The sequence below is a fragment of the Dermacentor variabilis genome, chromosome 10 (genome assembly GCF_050947875.1).
Source record: "Dermacentor variabilis isolate Ectoservices chromosome 10, ASM5094787v1, whole genome shotgun sequence".
In the NCBI taxonomy this organism is placed as follows: Eukaryota; Metazoa; Arthropoda; class Arachnida; order Ixodida; family Ixodidae; genus Dermacentor; species Dermacentor variabilis.
In genome coordinates this window covers 36,124,171-36,142,594 of record NC_134577.1, presented here as the reverse complement: position 1 = coordinate 36,142,594, position 18,424 = coordinate 36,124,171, and the positions used below count along the sequence as shown (strand labels likewise).

At 40.8% G+C, this 18,424-nt stretch overlaps 1 protein-coding gene across 1 annotated transcript; it reads left to right on the top strand.

Moving 5' to 3' along the window:
• LOC142560322 (pleckstrin homology domain-containing family J member 1-like) lies at positions 1-17,791 on the top strand. The gene is made up of 7 exons (XM_075672321.1): positions 1-439; positions 4,505-4,590; positions 5,286-5,364; positions 8,454-8,544; positions 10,035-10,098; positions 10,921-11,017; positions 12,395-17,791. The coding sequence occupies exons 1-7, from the start codon at positions 346-348 to the stop codon at positions 12,424-12,426; spliced, it is 543 nt and encodes a 180-aa protein (XP_075528436.1). The 5' UTR covers positions 1-345; the 3' UTR covers positions 12,427-17,791.
• The last annotated feature ends 633 nt before the right edge of the window (positions 17,792-18,424 follow it).

Sequence of the window (18,424 nt, the reverse complement as noted above, 5' to 3'; positions counted from 1 at the left end):
TCGCAGCTCTCATTTACGTAGTTTTCTTGGCGACTGGCCCCGACTAAAGGAAATGCTAGCGCTATCGTAAGCTGTAAATTTCTTTACTGCACGCTCTCGGTTCAATTAAACTTTGTTCGTAGAGCTGATAGCTTTGAAGTTTAAGCGACTCGTTTGTTCTATAGGTTCACTTGCCGCTATCATCATCGCTGATGCGCTAGTCAAATATGGCGATTCGCAGCAGTCAGCGAAGAGAGCAGTGCAAGCGAAGTACGCACTTCGTTATGTAACAACGTCCTGCCCCGTCCTTTAGTGAGCAGCGTTCGTGTTGACCGTTCAGTGCGGACCCTGGGACTTGAAGCGACCATGCGGTTCAACGAGAAAGAGATGGCAACGCTTGCCGCAGGAGCTGCTGACAAGGAAGGGCGTCTGAACCACCGGAACCTATCTTTCAGAGAAGGTGCGCCAGTTCGTCGTTTTGTAAAGTTTGTTTTGCTTCCTCGGTGTTTTTGACGAGGTGTCAACTGAATTCAAGGCCGCATTTCCTTGGAAGTTCCCCCGTAGCACCATATTCCTCCAAGTTGCTCAGGTTGCAACAGTTGACAAGGGACTGTACAGTTGTTTGCTTGTACTGTCGTTGTCAAAATAAGTCTTTGAACTAATTTTAATGAACTGAACAGGCTAGCAGCCAGTGCAGAGCCTGCATGTTTCTGCAATGACTAGTGGAGTCCTTGAGTTCTTGTTAAATTGCTTCCAAGCCGCAACTCCCCCTCAACAGTCGTGACAGTTTCATTTCATGAACAGACAGTTTGGGAAATCACCTCGCAGTTTTTTTTTTTTTTTTACTTCGCGAGAATGCGTCATGGAATGACATTAGAATTCACCCCGTGTTTTCTAGCCCTATGTCCTGTCACTGACGTTTAGTGGAGCGTCATGGAGTTGACGGCGGAAGCTGTGTCGAAGCTGTTTGACGGATCGCTGCGTGCGGCCTTTTGTTGCTTTTGAAATGCGAGATCTCTGAATGGTTGCTTTCAAGGCGGTGCGTGCAGACGGCGCTTGCGAAGTGTCAATTTCAACCGCTGTCGGTTGCATATGTTGTTCGAAAGCTGGCGAGCCGGTGCAGTCCGACCTCGACACGAATTGTGTCCGTTACTATCACTGTAGCGCCAGCTGCTTATCTTTTTTGTTCGGCGCAGTTCACTGATGCATATTCAAGCCGATAATGTGTTTTCAAGACCCAGCCAAGGCTTTGGCGAACGCCTGTTTAACGCTTTAGTCTTGTTCATGCACAAAACTTTGTTATGTTGTCTAATGCATAGAGATTCCTACAAATGTTGTAGTAAGCTCTATGGTGTGTTGATGCAGTTATGAGTGCTACACAGTCCTGAGTGTAATACAAGAATTTAAATTACTTCTCCTTTAACGTGCTTTCCATACACTCATTTATGATAGGGCATCGCAGAACCTGCGAATGTGCAAAATTGTTGCATTTTTACAGTGTGGTCTTTATCTTTGGAGCCTTGTGCACTTTATAGCTACATGAAGGGAGAAGACAGATGAGGGTATTGTATGCAGCACAAAATTATTTGCCATGGTGTATACTGAATGCTGAAAGATGCAGGTACACTTAGTGGGTAGCGTGGAGCATGCTGGCTCACCGATATTCTGAAATCAGTGATAAATGAAATCATCATCATCAGCTTGTTCTATGTCCACTGCAGGACGAAGGCCTCTCCCTGCGATCTCCAATTACCCCTGTCCTGCGCCAATCGATTCCAACTAGTGCCCATGAGTTTCCTGATTTCATTGCTCCACCTAGTCTTCTGTCGTCCTCAATTGCGTTTCCCTTCTCTTGGTACCCATTCTGTAACCCTAATGGTCCAATGGTTATCTAACCTGCGCATTACATGACCTGCCCCGCTCCATTTTTTTCTCTTGATGTCAATTAGAATATTATCTATACCCTTTTGCTCTCTGATCCAAACCGCTCTCTTTCTGTCTCTTAATGTTATGCCTAGCAATCTTCATTCCATTGCTCTTTGCGTGGTCCTTAACTTGTTCTCAGGCTTCTTTGTCAGTCTCCAAGTCTCTGCCCCATATGTCAGCACTGGTAAAATGCACTGATTGTACACCTTCCTTTTCAATGATAATAGTAAACTTCCAGTTAGGAGCTGGCAATGTCTGCCATATATCCAACCCATTTTTATTCTTCTGTGAATTTCCTTCTCATGAACAGGGTTCCCGGTGATTAATTGACCTAGGTAAACATACTCCTTCACAGACTCTAGAGGCCGACTGGCCATCCTGAACTCTTGTTCCTTTGCCCGGCTATTTATTATTATCTTTGTCTTCTGCATATTAATCTTCAATCCCACTCTTACACTCTCTCTGTTAAGGTCCTCAATCATTTGTTGTAACTCGCCTGCTTTGTTGCTGAATAGAACAATGTCATCGGCAAACCGAAGGTTGCCGAGACATTCGCCGTCGATCTTTACTCTTAACCCTTCCCAGTTTAATAGCTTGAATACTTCTTCCAAGCACACAGTGAATATTATTAGAGAGATTGTGTCTCCCTGTCTTATCCCTCTCTTCATAGGTATCTTCCTGCTTTTCCTGTGCAGGATTAAGGTAGCTGTAGAACCTCTGTAGATATTTTCCAAGGTATTTATGCAAGTGTTCTGTACTCCTTGATTACGTAATGCCTCTATGACTGCTGGTATCTCTACTGAATCAAATGCCTTTTCGTAATCTATGAAATCCACATAGAGAGGCTGCTTGTACTCTGCAGATTCCTAGATTACCTGATTGATGACATGGATGTGATCCATTGTAGAGTATCCCTTCCTGAAGCCAGCCTGTTCCCTTGGTTGACTAAAGTCCAGTGTTACCATTATTCTATTGGAGATTATTTTGGTAAATATTTTATATAATGCTAAGGGTAAGCTAATGGGCCTATAATTTTTCAATTCTTTAATGTCTCCCTTTTTGTGGATTAGTGTAATGTTTGCATTCTTCCAATTTTCTGGGACCCTTGCAGTCGATAAACACTTCGTATAAAGAGCCGCCAGTTTTCCAAGCATTGTCTCCTCCATCTTTGATTAAATCGACTGTTATTCCATCTTCTTCTGTCGCTCCTCCTCGTTTCATGTATTGCAAGGCCCTTCTGACCTTATCGCTAGTTATAGGAGGAGTTTCTGTATCCTGTTCATTACTGTTTCTAATTGAGGTATCCTGACTCCTCTGGGTACTGTACAGGTCAATATAGAATTCTTCCGCTGCTTCTACTATATCTTTGAGATTGCTGATGATATTACCCTGCATATCCTTTGGTGCATACATCTTGGTTTGTCCTATGCCAAGTTTCTTTCTCACTGATTTCAGGCTGCATCCATTTTTTATGGCTTCTTCAGTCTTTCTCACGTTATAGTTTCGAATATCCCTTATTTTCGCCTTGTTGATCTGTTTTGACAGTTCCGCGAATTCTATCCTATCTCTTGAGTTGGACACTTTCAATTTTTTTCATTTCTTTATTAGCTCCTTTGTTACTTGGGAGAGCTTGCCTACTGGTTGCCTTGGTGCCTTGCCTCCCACTTCAGTTGCTGCCTCTGAAGTCAACCTAATTACGGTTTCATTCATTAGCTCTATGTCATCATCATCTCTCTGTTCTAAGGCTGCATATTTGCTTGCAACTGCCAGCCTGAATTTGTCTGCTTTTACCCTTACTGCCTATAGGTTGACCTGTCTCTTCTTGACCAATTTTGCTCTTTCTCTCTTCAAATTGAGGTGAATCCCAGCCCTCACTAACCTATGATCACTGCACTTTACCCTATCTATCACTTCTACATCCTGCATTATGCTGGGATCAGTAGAAAGTATGAAGTCAATTTCATTTCTTGTTTCACCATTAGGGCTTTTCGAGGTCCATTTTCTGTTGCTATACTTCCTGAAAAAGGTGTTCATTATTGATATTGAAAGGAACTATTGATAGCCTGTGACATCGTGCTAGGTTCCTGCTTTTAAGGAATAAATTCGCTTGGCAGAAAATACTTGAAAATAAATTCTAGAGTGTGTTCTAGAGGTTTATGTCATGCTCTGTAATTAGCAGTCATTCCTTTGTTTTGATGCAGAAATTTAATGTCTGTACCCCTTTAAGCTATATCAGATCAAAGGTTTCCTTGTTATCTAGACAAAAAAAGGAAAGTGTGAATTAGAGAGGGAGTACTTAGAGGCAGATAGTTCTTGTATAAGATTTTGGTTCAGTAGGTTTTAGGTCGCAGGCTTGATTCCAGCCCACTGCATCCATATTTCAATGGGGGCAGAATGCAAAAAAAAAAAAAAAATAAAGCTTATCTTCCATTTATTGTGTGACATAAGAACTCCATGCTCTCCTCTTCGCCTCCCATTTGCTTTTGGATGGTGAACTGCTGCACCAGCCAACATTTTCTATAAATTCTCTTTGAGCAGCTTTTTGTAATGAACTGCCACATACTCCATTGGTGACTTGCCACATTTGTTCTTCCTGCAGTGTTCAAGGAAAGATGGTTCAAGTTGAAAGGAAACCTACTGTTCTACTTTCGCTTGAACGAATATGGGGGAGTGTTTGAGAAAGAGGTAAGTGCGCTGATATTGTATTTTTTTCCATATTGGGTATCATCAGCATGTATTTGTTTTTCATTTGATATTCAAAAATCTTTAGACGTCTGAGCATCTGGAACTTGCTTTGCCTATATATAATGCCTGTGAAATGTGTTTCCACAATCTCTCTCTCTCTCTAGTGTGTGTGTGTGTGTGCATGCGTGCGTGCGTGCGTGCGTGAGAAATTGCTGACCAAGATTGTCCTAAAGCATTGTGCACCTCTTTTTGGAGTGGCAGTTCTTTCATGTTTGTGCATATCATGTGTGACTAAGCAAACATTAACATTAACTTTTGATGTGTGTAAGTACACATTTGCAGCATGTGTCATCGGTATAGACTTGGTGGCAGCCTTGCTTGTGGACAAACCCTACCTGCAAAGTTTTGTTTGTTAAAGTTATTGGTTGAGTGAGCTGTTACAATACTAATCAAAGCATAATGTCCCTTGAAAGAAAGTAACTTTTTGTTTGTACTATATATGATAAAACTGTGTCTGATAAATTTGTGAGGCATGCTGCACTATTGTGATCATATCAGTAAAGCTTTGCAGGTGAACTTTTTTGACATAAAACTATGCTCAGAGATGAAGCAAGCTTTCTGAATTTAAGATGTCTTTTACTAAGGAATTGGCTAGGAGCGCTGTGTGTGGCTCAGTTTCTGATTTTCTTTTTCAGCCTGTGGGCCTATTTGTCATCGAATGCTGCAAGGTTCAGCACGAACCAAGCGTCGACTATGCGTTTGCATTTTCTATAGGTGCGTTTGTCCACGGATTAATTCTTTTGTGTTGCAGTTTAAAATGGCGTGTATGCCAGTTAATGCAGACGCATGCCAAAAACGCTGAAGGTCGCAATATTCACAGAGTGCAAAAAAATGAAGTTTTGTATGCTTCCTTGAAAACCTTCTGTACTGCTGACCTTGGGAGAGCGATTTGATGTCTTCAAAACCAGCACTTCAGTGGAGCATGATTGCCATCGTGGTTTAAAGGCGTAGAGCTTAAAATGCCTGTGTAGTGTTGCCCACATAATGCTTTCTTAGTATGTGTGTGCTGACTGCAGCATTTGTTATTAATTGCCCGTAAGAAGATGCAGTCGTACTAACACAACCACAGGCACTGTATGCTCATACAGGCACTGTATGTTTTGCGCGTATTCAAGAAGTAAAAGATGCGCAGCCAATTTTACTGTAGGGAACAACAGCACTAAATTGTACGGTTCCTTTGGGTGCAACAGCAATGTTGCAAGTTGTTTGCTATCATGTTAAACATGATCACACTGTTGCTTCTGGCTGAACATAATTTTTTCATTACTGTTTTTCACCCTGTTCTTTAATAAGTGTCATAATGCGACAAAATATTGTGTGCTTGTAAGGTTCTTTTTCTTCCTATTCCATTACACTAATTAGATTTTCTGTAGTCTCTATAGTTTTTCTTCAGTGTTGCCGAAAAGAAGAAAAACGAGGGAATTTTGTGTATTACTTCTTAAATATTACTTTTTCATAAGGAACATAAGAAAACAGCCTAACCTACTCTTTAGTAATGTTAGAATGCCGAATACTAGCTGGAAGTGTTGTGTAAAAGTAATATATATTGGAAAAAAGATTTGCAAAGTTGTAATGCTTCTTTTTTCTGTGCTTCTGAGAAGTAGGCTCAAATTTGCTAATGATGTCACGAGAATATTGCAATTACTGATAGATATTGGCATTCTGCACAGCTTAAAAAAGAGAGTACAAAATTTTGTTGGAGTAAGTCGTGTAGAACCATAAAAAGAAAAGTGGGCACAAACTTTGAGAATTGCTCAATAATGCAGAAGGGGAAAGCTCCAATTGAAAGTTTTAAATAAATGTATCCATAGAAAATAAACTGAAATGTATTCATAAAAAATGATGAACATCAAGCAGAGAAATAGTATGCTTCACTTTGATTTTTCTGGACAAGGAAGCAGAATGTTCAAGGACTTCAAAACAATCGGAAAAAAAAACGAAAATGTCTGAAAATAATTTTTTTCAACTCACATCTGCCCTTAATAAAGTGTAGACACTCAGTTAAACAAACAAGTATGCAAACAAGAAAAGTGAGGCCGAGGTTTTTGTTGGGAGAGAACTGTAGCTAAAGTAAGAAACTTGAATACTCGTGTGTCAAAGTGCATAACTAAGACCAGCTTAATGCTCCTTGAATTTTGCCTTCAGTGTCCTCGGAACCTCAGAATTTTTCTTGTAATTTGAGTTGCAAATTGTGCATGCACTGTGTTTTTGCTGGTTTTCTGTGATGTACCCACTTGTGTCTCAAACGTAAAATTTTGCACCGAAGCTGCTCTATATCTGCAACTAGAACATTACTTGCACGAGAAATTGAGGCTCATATTCAAGTAATTAACAGAAGTTTGCTAATTAACTTATTAAATAATCACTTACATACACATATTGCAATTTATGAATTGTAACTGGTAAGCTTGAAAGGTGTATCCACTTGCAGTAAATTTCCACAATGACCCCAGTTTGGAGATATGCACCATCAAACACACCGAAAAAATTCACTGTTGTTCCACTTAGTTTTTTAATAAGACGCTCTTTTATGCATTGAAACACAAAAATAACTGGAATGCCCATGTATTTCGTCTCACACTTTGGGAAGTAATATCTCGAAACTTGTGTCATCCTGGAGATTCATTTCTAATGGATGCATCTTGTAAACTCACTGGCTACAAGTTGTAAATTGCAATATATATGCCATAAAGTAATTAAGTTTATTAGTAAATATTTGCTAACTAGTTTGAATATGTGTCTATTTCCCGTGCTAATGATCTCCGCCACTTTGAATAATCCAGCTCTAGAATAAGAACTACTGTATCTGCCAAAGGCGATTTTTTTAAAGATTCCAGAAAACTTAAAAACGATCACACCATAGAGCATTAGTGAGTTACAAGTGAGCCGACTTGAGTATGAATGGGGGTGAGTTTGAGAGGATGTTAGTGTAAACAGGAGTGAGTCTGTGATTTCAAATGCAAGTTAGTCTGAATCTGAGTGAATGGCAGTGAGTGGGATTGGGTGCAAGTGCGCCAATCCCACTCACTTGTAGTAGGTACCTTTAGGTAGTAGGTACCTTTAGTAGGTGCCACGAAGTGTGAATGGAAGGGGCTGTGGACGCCAGTGAATGTTGGCGAGTGGTATTTGGCGTGAATACAGGTAACAGAGAGGGTGACAGGGAGTGCAAGCACACATGAGAGTGGGAGCGTTGGAGCCTGCGAAAATATTGGCGAGTGAGTACGTGCGAGTGTCCGCTTGATCTGCCGAACTTTGAAGAGGGGTTGTGTACCACAGTTTAATGTCTGTGTGACTGATTATATGACAGTGTGCCTTCAACAGAGTTGCAAATAACTTTGACGTTCTGAAAGTACGGTACAGTACGGCTCGCCTTGAAATGGGACTCTGCTAAGACGAATTTTTCGACAAGGTGAAGGGCTCAGGGGACCTTTTCGTTTCCCACATGATCAGTGCATATGCGGGAAGTGTAACTGATTTGCATGATGTTCCCTTTTACATTCATATTTAGAGAAATCTACGGTGCACCGAATATCGCAGCGGTCATGTGGTGTTGAACGTTATTGAACTTTGTCGAGCTAAACTTTATTCCCGATATGTCTACTTGTTTAAGAGTCTCTGCTTGCAAGCTACAATGGGTGGCGTCTTTCTCGCACGCAGTTGACTGGATCTCGTGGCGAAGAGGCAAACGGCAGACTTGTGATGTGTTGGACGCTCTATATTAGTGCACAGATACTCTAGTAATATCTTAATCTGTAAAGTTTCTGTTGTCTTTGTTTTTGATTGCTTTCTGCATTCATTTTTAGCGTTCTTAGATGATGCGGACCGAAAGCATCTGTTCACGTGCACAACACAGAAGCACTGTGATGAGTGGGTGAGCTGCCTGCAGCAGGCTGGGTGAGCGTCATTGCTTTGCATTTGTATGACATTGGAAACTATCAACGGACATCATTTGATGCCTCCTAACTTATGTATGCTGTGGAGTTATTGTGTTGCTCTTGCATGCATTGAAAGCCCCTTTGTCTTCCTAGTGACATCTGAACAAGGGCTGCATGTGTAATTTTCATAACTTCATTGCAACAGCATGCTTGTGGTGCACTAGTTACAGATGCATTTAATTGACACAAATAAGTTTCATAGTTTGTGTAGTGATGCATACGTTACAGGAGATGCAGGAAAGGTTTGGACAAGTGAAACGAGAGTAATAGGAAAACAGATGTACCAAGGGTATGAGATCAGAGACAAAATTATATATGTGCGTTCAAGGCTCTTATGTTGCTGAATTGAACTACTTTCATCCTCAGTAACTCACTCTGGATGGTTTTGAGAACAGCTGCATGCTCAGATGAGTTGGTCGTTTTTGACGTTGGCCATTCAAGCACATTGACAGGTTTCAGCAAGTCTCTCCTGTTGTATGCCTATTGCTTAGGCTCCTTCCTTGTGAAGTCCTTTACATATACTAGTCTAGCAGGTCTAGATCTTGAAAACTGTGAGGCCACAAGTTGAGGGTGACATAGTCATGATTCTCAGCCAGCCATGTTCAGTGCACACGTCATTTCAGCAGGAGGAGTGTCAGTACGTATAGAACGTAAAATTTTTGTGCTGTGTTCTTGTGCACAAGCCTAACTGTTAACTCTGATGCCTGCGGCGTGGCAATAGCTCTTGTCATATCTCCCTGAACATCGCCCATAAAGGCCTGCCCATACTGGAAACTCGGCAATTCTGTTGGCATCGGGCCATTTGTAGTGTTTTTCCTTGCCATGGATACCATATTGATGTTTAAAACTATAAGATCTATCAGTGAAAACAAAAGATATTGCTACAGTCGGGGAAGGGGGCGACCTCCATGTCGATATTGTGAACGGCAAAGGCAATCGGTCGGATTGCAAATGTTTGCCTCCGGGTGCACCATAACAGTCTGAACTACAAGCACCTGTCACTCGCATGGTCAGTTGCTTCTTAGTAGCATGTCGTTTAATGGCACATTTGACTGGTTTGCAAGCACTCTTGTGAAGCTTCACATGTCTTAAGAGTAACTGACTATTATTGTGACAATAAGCATGCTCCTATGATAACAAAACCCTAATAACACCATTAAAGGCCTTTGTCTGTGCAATCCAACTTCAGTGTCATATTACTTGACCTAGATTTTCTGACAGCACTCTAGAAATACCAGCCGAATGGGCCACAAGTTGTTTTAGGGCCCATTTAGGCACTTTGACATATTTTCCCTCAGTGTCCTTAGGCATTTGGCAAAATAATTGTGAAATTGTGATGGGTTTCTGCCGAACTGCTATTGCAAATACCTCTCACTTATTATTTTAGAGACACAAAATCTTATTTCCATAACGCTGCCCCATCTTCATTTGTGAATGCTTGCTTTCTAGCTACGAATACCAGAGGGGTCGCCTGCTCTACATGCAGCAGAAGATTTTGGAACTCACTGGACGGGTGAGTTGAAGAGCCTGAACTCTCACACGAAAGGCCTCTGGAAGAAACTACATCTAACCTAAAGGGTTGCCGTCCCACGCGATGCGGTGAATGGTCATCGGTCACTTAGTATTGACCAGAGTTGTGGAGTGGTGACTAGGGCGTAGACACCCTAAATGGAGTTGGAATGGAACGGGTGCATAGACCTAGAATGCTAAACGTTGACTTTGGGAGAAGCGACCACACTGATAAATTTACCATTTAGACTAAACTAGACTTTGCCAATATATTGTATTTCGCCTGCCGGTTCTTTCAGTGTCGCCTTTAGGTGACTAACTCTGCCGGGTAATTATAAACAACACTGTATTCTGAACTTTCTGCATTTCTGAAGACATGGGAACCTTTCTGTGTTACAAGAATAAAATGTATTAAAAGACAGCAACTTCTAGATGCCAAGAAAAATGTTTCGGTTTAGCAAGTACACTTGACCTACGACACGAAGATGGAGGCCAAAGACGATGTAGCAAACAGTTCCATCCTACACAAGTCTACGATGATATCGAACAGGCATAATATTTTTTAAAAATAATTTTTAAGCCAGAGAGCCATAATAATTTTTAAGCCAGAGTTGAATTGTTTACCTTACTCGTAGGTACAATATCATAATCGTAACCATGCTTTTCTCAGTGACAGGTGCAATGATCACATAAACTTCGAAATTGTAGACTCTATTTCTAGGCAATCTTGGATGCGCTAAGAATTTGGGCCTTGCAACTTCTTAAGTGCATGTTTGCGTTATTCATTTGTTGATAATAACACAATGGCCATGTCTTTTGTTGCCAGGACCCTTTGGCAGACTTCATTAGTCGGCGAAATGGCAATGCTCCGGGGAGCGTACAGGCCATTCAGAAGGCACCTGAAAGCAACAGCAGCACTGCAGGCAAGTTGCTTGCATTCCTTAGCACTTGGTAGCATGTTCAACTGATGCCTTGCATGCTGCAGCAACGATTGGGGTCAGCATGCTGGTATTGCGTTGCGCTTGTTTCCTTCTTGCTTCGCCATTTGATAGAGAGCTGTCTTAAAATGTGTGCTTGGCTTCTTATGCATTGCTCTGTCTTAGTTTTGGCTGTAATAAGTTGTCTGACATTTTTATTTATTTGTTGTTTTTGGTTTGTGAAACGTATGTCCTGTTTAAAAGCATGTTCATGGTAAAAAAGATGGAGTTAGAAATAAACTAGGTTGACCTTAAGTTGTGCTGCATCATAATGGCTAATTTGCCATTGTTGCGGTTAGCCACCATGTGCTAATTAATGTATCCATGGCATGTTCAGTGAAAAATACAGATTGTACAAACCATGTTTCTGTGCACTGTGGAAGAATTGCTGTAACGGTCATTGTGAGCTTGAAGATGTTAATAATAGATGCCGTAGGTGAAGTTTTTGTTCCCTTAATTATTTATTATATGATGACATACTAATATTTGTCTATCCTTACTAGAGCAATGTTCAGTGTAGCAGTGTTCAGCTGTGCACTGATGTAATGACATGGAGAGCTTTCTGAATAGTTGGAAGGTGCGCTCTCCCATGAACGACTGAGTAATAGCTCATAACAGAGCACCATTACACACTGCACTCCAGTATAATTTCAAAATTTAAAATTTGAAGGTTTTGATTCGCATGTTTTTCTGCTTCGTGAGTTAAGTGCCTCTCCCCCCTCATCATTATGGCTGTAAAACTATATGCTGCATGGCATATCACGGCTATTCTGGCAGCGACAATCTTGGAGTTGCTTACGTAATTATCGAAGGCCTCCTTCTGTGCTTCAACTTGTCTTTTGTGGGCCCCAACATGATTATGTGTGCTGAAATGAAACTGTTACAGCCAGTATAGGCATTAGAGTTTATTAGTTGCAGCTATCGCTTGAACCTATTATAATGGCATGAAGTTGGCATGCAAGCTACATTTGAAAGCCATGTGCATATTTTTTTTACTGTGGTCCTTAATTGTGGTAGTTAAAAATGCTACGAATGTGATTGTTCATATTGTACAGCTAACTGCAAGATAAGCGCAGGTCTTACAAAATAATGAACATAAGCCTCATAGCCTTGCTTTCCTTGATAAACATTATATATTTACAGTCACTTATAATCACATTGTTTTGTTTCTTTTAGTATGATTCAATATGACACATGTTTATAAGCCTATTTGTCCTGAAGGATATTGGTCTTGTAGGTTTCTTTAATAAGATTGTTATTTTCTGGAATGAAAAGTTATGTAGGACTGATAACTAAATGATAAAAAGCTGTTTCTTATTTCAGATGCGAAAAAGAGAACCACAATATGGCACTGATATGCCACTAGGTCACAGTATGTTGTGGTCTCACATTTCCATCATCTTCATTCCCACCGCTGCATGAGTCACACACACCAAGTGGAGTATCACTGATCCTGCTTCACCAATTGTTTCAGCCCTTCTTGGGTGAAGTCATGCCCTGTTTATGACTTCTGATGTTGTACATTGCATTTTCAATGTGTATGTGTGTATCTTGATGTTCCACCACATGTGCCTGCACGTCGCTCAACTGGTCCTTATCCGAGTCTGGAGTGTGCTCTTTCACGAGTTTACTCGGTGATACTGAAAGTTGTTTACGTGTGATTAGAGCATTGAATGTTTCCTGGTGCTGTATTTTAATACCACTTGATTATTTTTTATCTTTAATAGCACCACTACTTTTTTAATTGTTGAGCTGTCCGTGAAAGGCGATTTCATAGAAGATGGGTGATTTGATGAACAGAACACCTTATCAATTTATCACAAGCCAAGGAGCCCGCCTTGTGCACAAGGTGATGATGTGGCCTGGTTGATGCATGTTATTAGTGGGTTTTTTTTTTTCCGCCTTCTTTCATCAATTCAATGCAGCGAAACAAATATATAAATAATCATTTGCTAAACACAGCACTCTGTTCATTGAACACTGTAAGGTATGATTATTCAACACCTTTATTTTAATCATGAGCATCAGTTCATTATCATAGTTACAACAGGAGTTCCCACGTTATCTCTCAAGCACAGCTGCTTTGTGTACAAGAAAAAGAAATCTAAGCATTTATTACTGTCATATTAATGCAGCTTTTTGCACGCAAGACGAGGACGAGAAAGAAGCTGAGACACTGCACTCGTGTGTCTGTCTCTTTCTCGTCCTCGTCTTGTGCGCAAAAAGCTGCATTCATGTCCTACCAACATGCCTAAACATTCACTTTAGTCATATTAATGTAAAAGAGGGAAAAAGTAGCATTTTAGTAGACAGCTTGTGATACTTATCCTATTGGTTATGGCATAAGAAGGATAAGATGACAATTGCTCAGGCTGAGTGGAGCCCCCCCCTTGTTCTAGCCTGTCTGGTCATATATCTGGGCTTTTAGATAAGAGCAGTCTATTTTTTGCTGGTTCTCTTCTTTCTTTCTTTTTTTGAGCAAGTCGTACAGTAAAACCTTGTTAATTCGAATTTCACGGAACCGAAAGAAATGTCCAAATTAACCGAATGTCGAATTATTGAAGGTATCAAGAAAACAAGTAAACGCCTACTACATCAACATGTTTTTGTTTATTGAACGAATCAGCAAATCCTGTTGCTATTTTGCACAAAAGCAGTGTGAAAACTGCAATTCTCATCTCGTGACTGATTAGTGCTCGCAGTAGCGGAGACCTCGTAACTTTCTTCACAGCGCGGTCACGGCCTTCATCTGAGACTCTTTTTACTACCGTGTGCACATCCCGATTATTTTTTCACCACTGTCGCCAGGTAAACGCCCATCGCGATGTAGGCGGTGCTCTTCATCCTAGACAGCTTCGCACTGAGTAAAAATAAAACTATGGTCTGCTGCAACTGCCGTGCTGCTATCGACAGGATCATGTATGGCAATGACGCAGTTGTGAAGGCATGTGGCCAATGTGGTGCTAAGTGCAGCTGTAGATGCAAGAAGAAAGGCTTAAAAAGCTCAAATAAGCACAACACGTTCTGGCGTCACTATCATTGACGTTTGATTTCCTCTTATGACGATGGTGATGTGAACTCCGCCACTTCATTTTCGTGAACGCTAACGCTGTTCTTGCTCTTTTGCATCACTCATTTGCAGTGCTCCGTGCTCGCCGAGCTCCAAGAGTTGTCTGAATTAAGCGATGTGTGGCCAAATACGTCTGAATTAATGAGTTTCATTACTTTAAATAATGCATATGCCTGCCGGGACCAGAGAACGAGTCCGAATTATTTGAGGGTCGAATTAACCAGGTGTTACTGTAATGGTATAGAGAGCAGCCAGTTATATATGGTGTCCTACATAACTTGAGCCAAGAATTTAAAAATAAAAGGTGTGTCGGAAGCGAATTGAACCCAATGCATGCTATTCGCAATAGCCTATAGTAACTCGGACAATTCTTTGTTTTCTCGATAACTCGGTAATTAATTGTTTAATTGTCCAACTGTTTAAGATTGTCTGAGTTACTATAGACTATTAATGCCTATATAATATATAATACTAAGACTATATAATAGTATGCAATCAGTTCAATTCGCTTCTGACGCGCCTTTCATGTTTAAGTTCTTGGTTTAAGTTATGTGGGACACCCTGTATATCAAGTCTGATGCTTCTACTGTTCTCCTCTGCAAAGCAGAACCCACTTGGTGAGAATTTTTGTGAGAGCATCACAAGTGTCTGCATAGCAGAAGTGGTGGTGCCGATATCTTGTGACACTATTTAACCAATTTATGCCAAACTTTCGTTGGAATGACTGACCTTTCTAGGCTCTCAGTCGTGCTCTTGGGACAAAAGAACCACAACAAGGTAGTCCGAACAATCAAACGGGCATTTATTGCGCCTTTTAAACACTAATGCCAGCTAGCCAGGTTTGCAAATAATGAAACATGTCGATGGTGCTTACAAATAGACAAATTTTTTTATGTTAAACATCCCTGTACTCATCCGCTGAGCTTGCAGCTTCAGAAACATAACAAATACCACAGTAGCTGCATTATCACTGCCCGTTTGTGTTGCATCCATTTCTTGCACTTCAGTTCAGGAAGGGTTAAGAACTATCGACAGGTTATGTCCCATGTATGGGTAAATTCATTCTTGCTTGAATGATTGGGGAAAGATGGGAAGGGGGTAAATCCATAGTCTAGCTCATTCTTATTACCCTGCACATTAGGTAACAAAGTAACTCCTCCTGCATCACTCCACTTGCAACCCGAGCCATAGTCATGGTCGCATGATTTTCTTGTGTTGAGGTACAGGATGCATAGGGATGATTGCTCCATGCCAGGAGGCTGCTTTAAAAGAACACTAATGAGAAATACATTTATTGCTGAATTGGATTCTCTTAGAACCTTATTTGCATTTCTTTTTTTACATAAACGGTATCGGCAAAGAAAGTTCTGTTCTCAAATTTTGTGCCAGAACTACGGTGGCGATGACATTAGTGTGACATCGCAACATATACCCTCGAATATTTGGATTGTTTCTGCTCAGGAAAATGTTCAAAAAGTTGCCAGCCATAGCCTGCTCTTGCTTTCGAAGGAATTTGAACATAATCCTAGTGGTGCTTCCACCTCTGTTCCTTTCTCGTATCTTTTGTGGCTTGTGAAGGCTCAGATCATGGTCTCACTCACTTGTTTGGTACTTGGTGATGTGATATACAAATCCAGGTTATTTACCTTGCTATTTCTCCACAGTGTTCCTTTAAGGTATGTACGGTGCTTACCAATGAGTAGGAAGTCCAGCATGTCCTTGTATTAGGAATGGTTTGGTCCATGTGTGCCCAACAAATGTATTGTCCTTACATTCCACTTGGAATGGCATTTTGAGTACCTGTATCATAAAACTGAACTTGCGTTTCATGTCTCTGCTGCCAAGAATCGCAATGTTCTCCATGCCATTGGTGCGCGAACATATATTTTGTGCCTTTGTTGTCATGTGCCTCATAGAAGCACTTGTGATGAATAATTGTCCAGTGTTCCAAGGGTAGCAGCCCCCACTACCTCCCTGCATTGCTAAAATGTTGTGCCGGCCATATAATAAAATAAGGGAGGAGTTTTCTTGATATGACTGACTGCTTTGATCAAAAAGCTGTAGTCAGCTGTAAATGCAGACTCTTGTAATAGTTTATCTTGGCTTGAGCTTGAAAACCTTATTATAACGGTAAGCATATGTGATACTGTGTGTTCTCTTCATTGAAGCATGTTCAGCAGCTGCACGTTGTGTTACAGCAAATGTTAGCGCAACCTTCTTTTTTTCCTTCTCGGCTTTGTAAGTCTGAAGGACTTTGTTAAATCAGGAAAGCTTAGAAAAGGTTGAAAAATTACTGCTGATCTCAATATCTTTAAAAAAAAAACAGCTCAACTCTTTCTTTCACCACTGGGCTCTTTCAGTTTTTTTCTTTAAGTTGTCTTTGATACAAAAGCCTTGCATCCACCACTGCTTGTAGTCTTAAAGGCCAACTGCACCAAATTTTCACTTTGGCTCAGTTGGTTATATATGAGTAGTTATGTATTGCACCAAGCTTGGCAAAATCTAACCAGGCTACACATGCCCTGGTGGTTAGCAGATATAACGCAGTTCTCAGCGCATTGTCTCGCAGATCTTCAATGTGCCACAGGTGCCCCCTAATCTTGCTTCTCAATCTTGTTCTCAATGTTCTGGGTTCTTCAGTGAGAGGTAATGGCGTTCCCCCTCTTCCCTCAATTTTAGAATCAAAATTGTCTATTTTTGCAAGTTGTTTGTGCCATATCCACATATTTTTCAAAAGTTAAATTTTGCACAGCGGCTGCTCTATGTGCATTACTGAAATTACACTTTTTATGTGTTCATAAATTGGTTTGCAGTTGGCCTTTAAGTGCAGTGAGATGATAATATATATATATTTAGTAGTACTACATAACTGGTAAATGAAATATTATTAATTGAGAGTTTCATTGTGCTTGCTGTTGTTCACAGGGGTTTTCACTGCTGTATCGTGCAAGCAACCATTGTGCCATAATGTTACAAGTGCCGATCTTCTATATAGGGTTGATAAACATGGCAAAACTATATGAAGGAGAAGCCCCTTCTAATCACTGTCTGATGTTAAGCAAGTTGCAGAAAGTGGTTTAGTAGATTTTTCGGAACTGAAGTAGACAGCTGCTGTTAATGTAGGTGCCATGTTATTTGAGCTGAATGGCACTAAAGCCTTCAAAATCGGCTGACAGTGGTAGGACACGAATACTGTAGAGGGATAAAATAAAGTTGCAATCAGACACTGTACTTTAATTACTTTATTTATTGACAATCTTGGCCTGTCACATCAATCTGTGCAATGCGAAAAATGGAATACTCATGGCTTTTAATACAGTATTGTAATGATGCTTTAGGCAATCGTAGCTAGGTATATTGAAATTCATTATTAGCAGATCCAGTAGTATATTATGTCAGCGAAAGCTCGAATGGGCTTTTGCTATGTTTGTTTTGTAAATATCTCACAGATGAAGACATGTTTTGTAGAGTGTATAAGATCCTTCATGTGTTCACCTCAACAGTCCTCTGCAAGGAGTTTCTGAGGCTGGGCACATTCATGAAGGAAATAGTTGGTTCTCATTGATGATGCCAGATCTTTATATGATGTTTTAATCTGGCTTTTAACAATGTTACCTCATTGGGACCAATAAATGCACATGAAAGCCTAAGTTGTCTATTCTTGTTTTGGTTCTTTATGTAGTCAATCGCTAACATTTGACACTGCTCTTTTCTGGTGCACCCTGATGGCTACACCCTTGCCATGACTCCTATTTATATGCGACTATGGCACATGGTGCTGATACAGCAAAGCGCTGATACAGCAAAGCGGGATGGGGCAGCGATCCAGTGGTGCTGCTGTCTGTCTTAGTGAAGGCAAGCAAGACTGCAGTCCGCGCTAAGGGATCTCCCCTTATGACGCTTTACGCTTAAAGCAATTGTGTCGCACTAACACTTTCTTGGACAAGATCAATACTCGATGACCGGCTTTCCAAAACTTTTGGCAGAACAACATTGCTTCAGAGTGGAGACAATGAAGCAGCCGGAAGGCAATGCATTTGCTTATTTGGATATATACTTTTGCAAGATCTCCGAGATACAATCGAAGACAATTTAGCACGGCCTTAGTGATAGACCGGTGGCCTCCGTTGCGCAACAATGCTTCGGCCATATGCCTCGGTGCAGTGACTTTGATATGACACCGCTGCGTAGAAGCTCAAAAAGCTGAGAGGGCTCGAACGGAAGCTACTGTTGTCGAGAATTCGATGCAAGCACCAGACTGAGATCACAACTTTAGTGAATAA

Bases quoted from the DNA above. Each gene is read 5' to 3' on its own strand.
- LOC142560322 (XM_075672321.1), top strand. From the start codon at position 346: ATGCGGTTCAACGAGAAAGAGATGGCAACGCTTGCCGCAGGAGCTGCT. The intron at 5,365-8,453 runs GTGCGTTTGTCC...ATTCATTTTTAG, and splicing joins TGCGTTTGCATTTTCTATAG to CGTTCTTAGATGATGCGGAC. The intron at 8,545-10,034 runs GTGAGCGTCATT...CTTGCTTTCTAG, and splicing joins AGCTGCCTGCAGCAGGCTGG to CTACGAATACCAGAGGGGTC.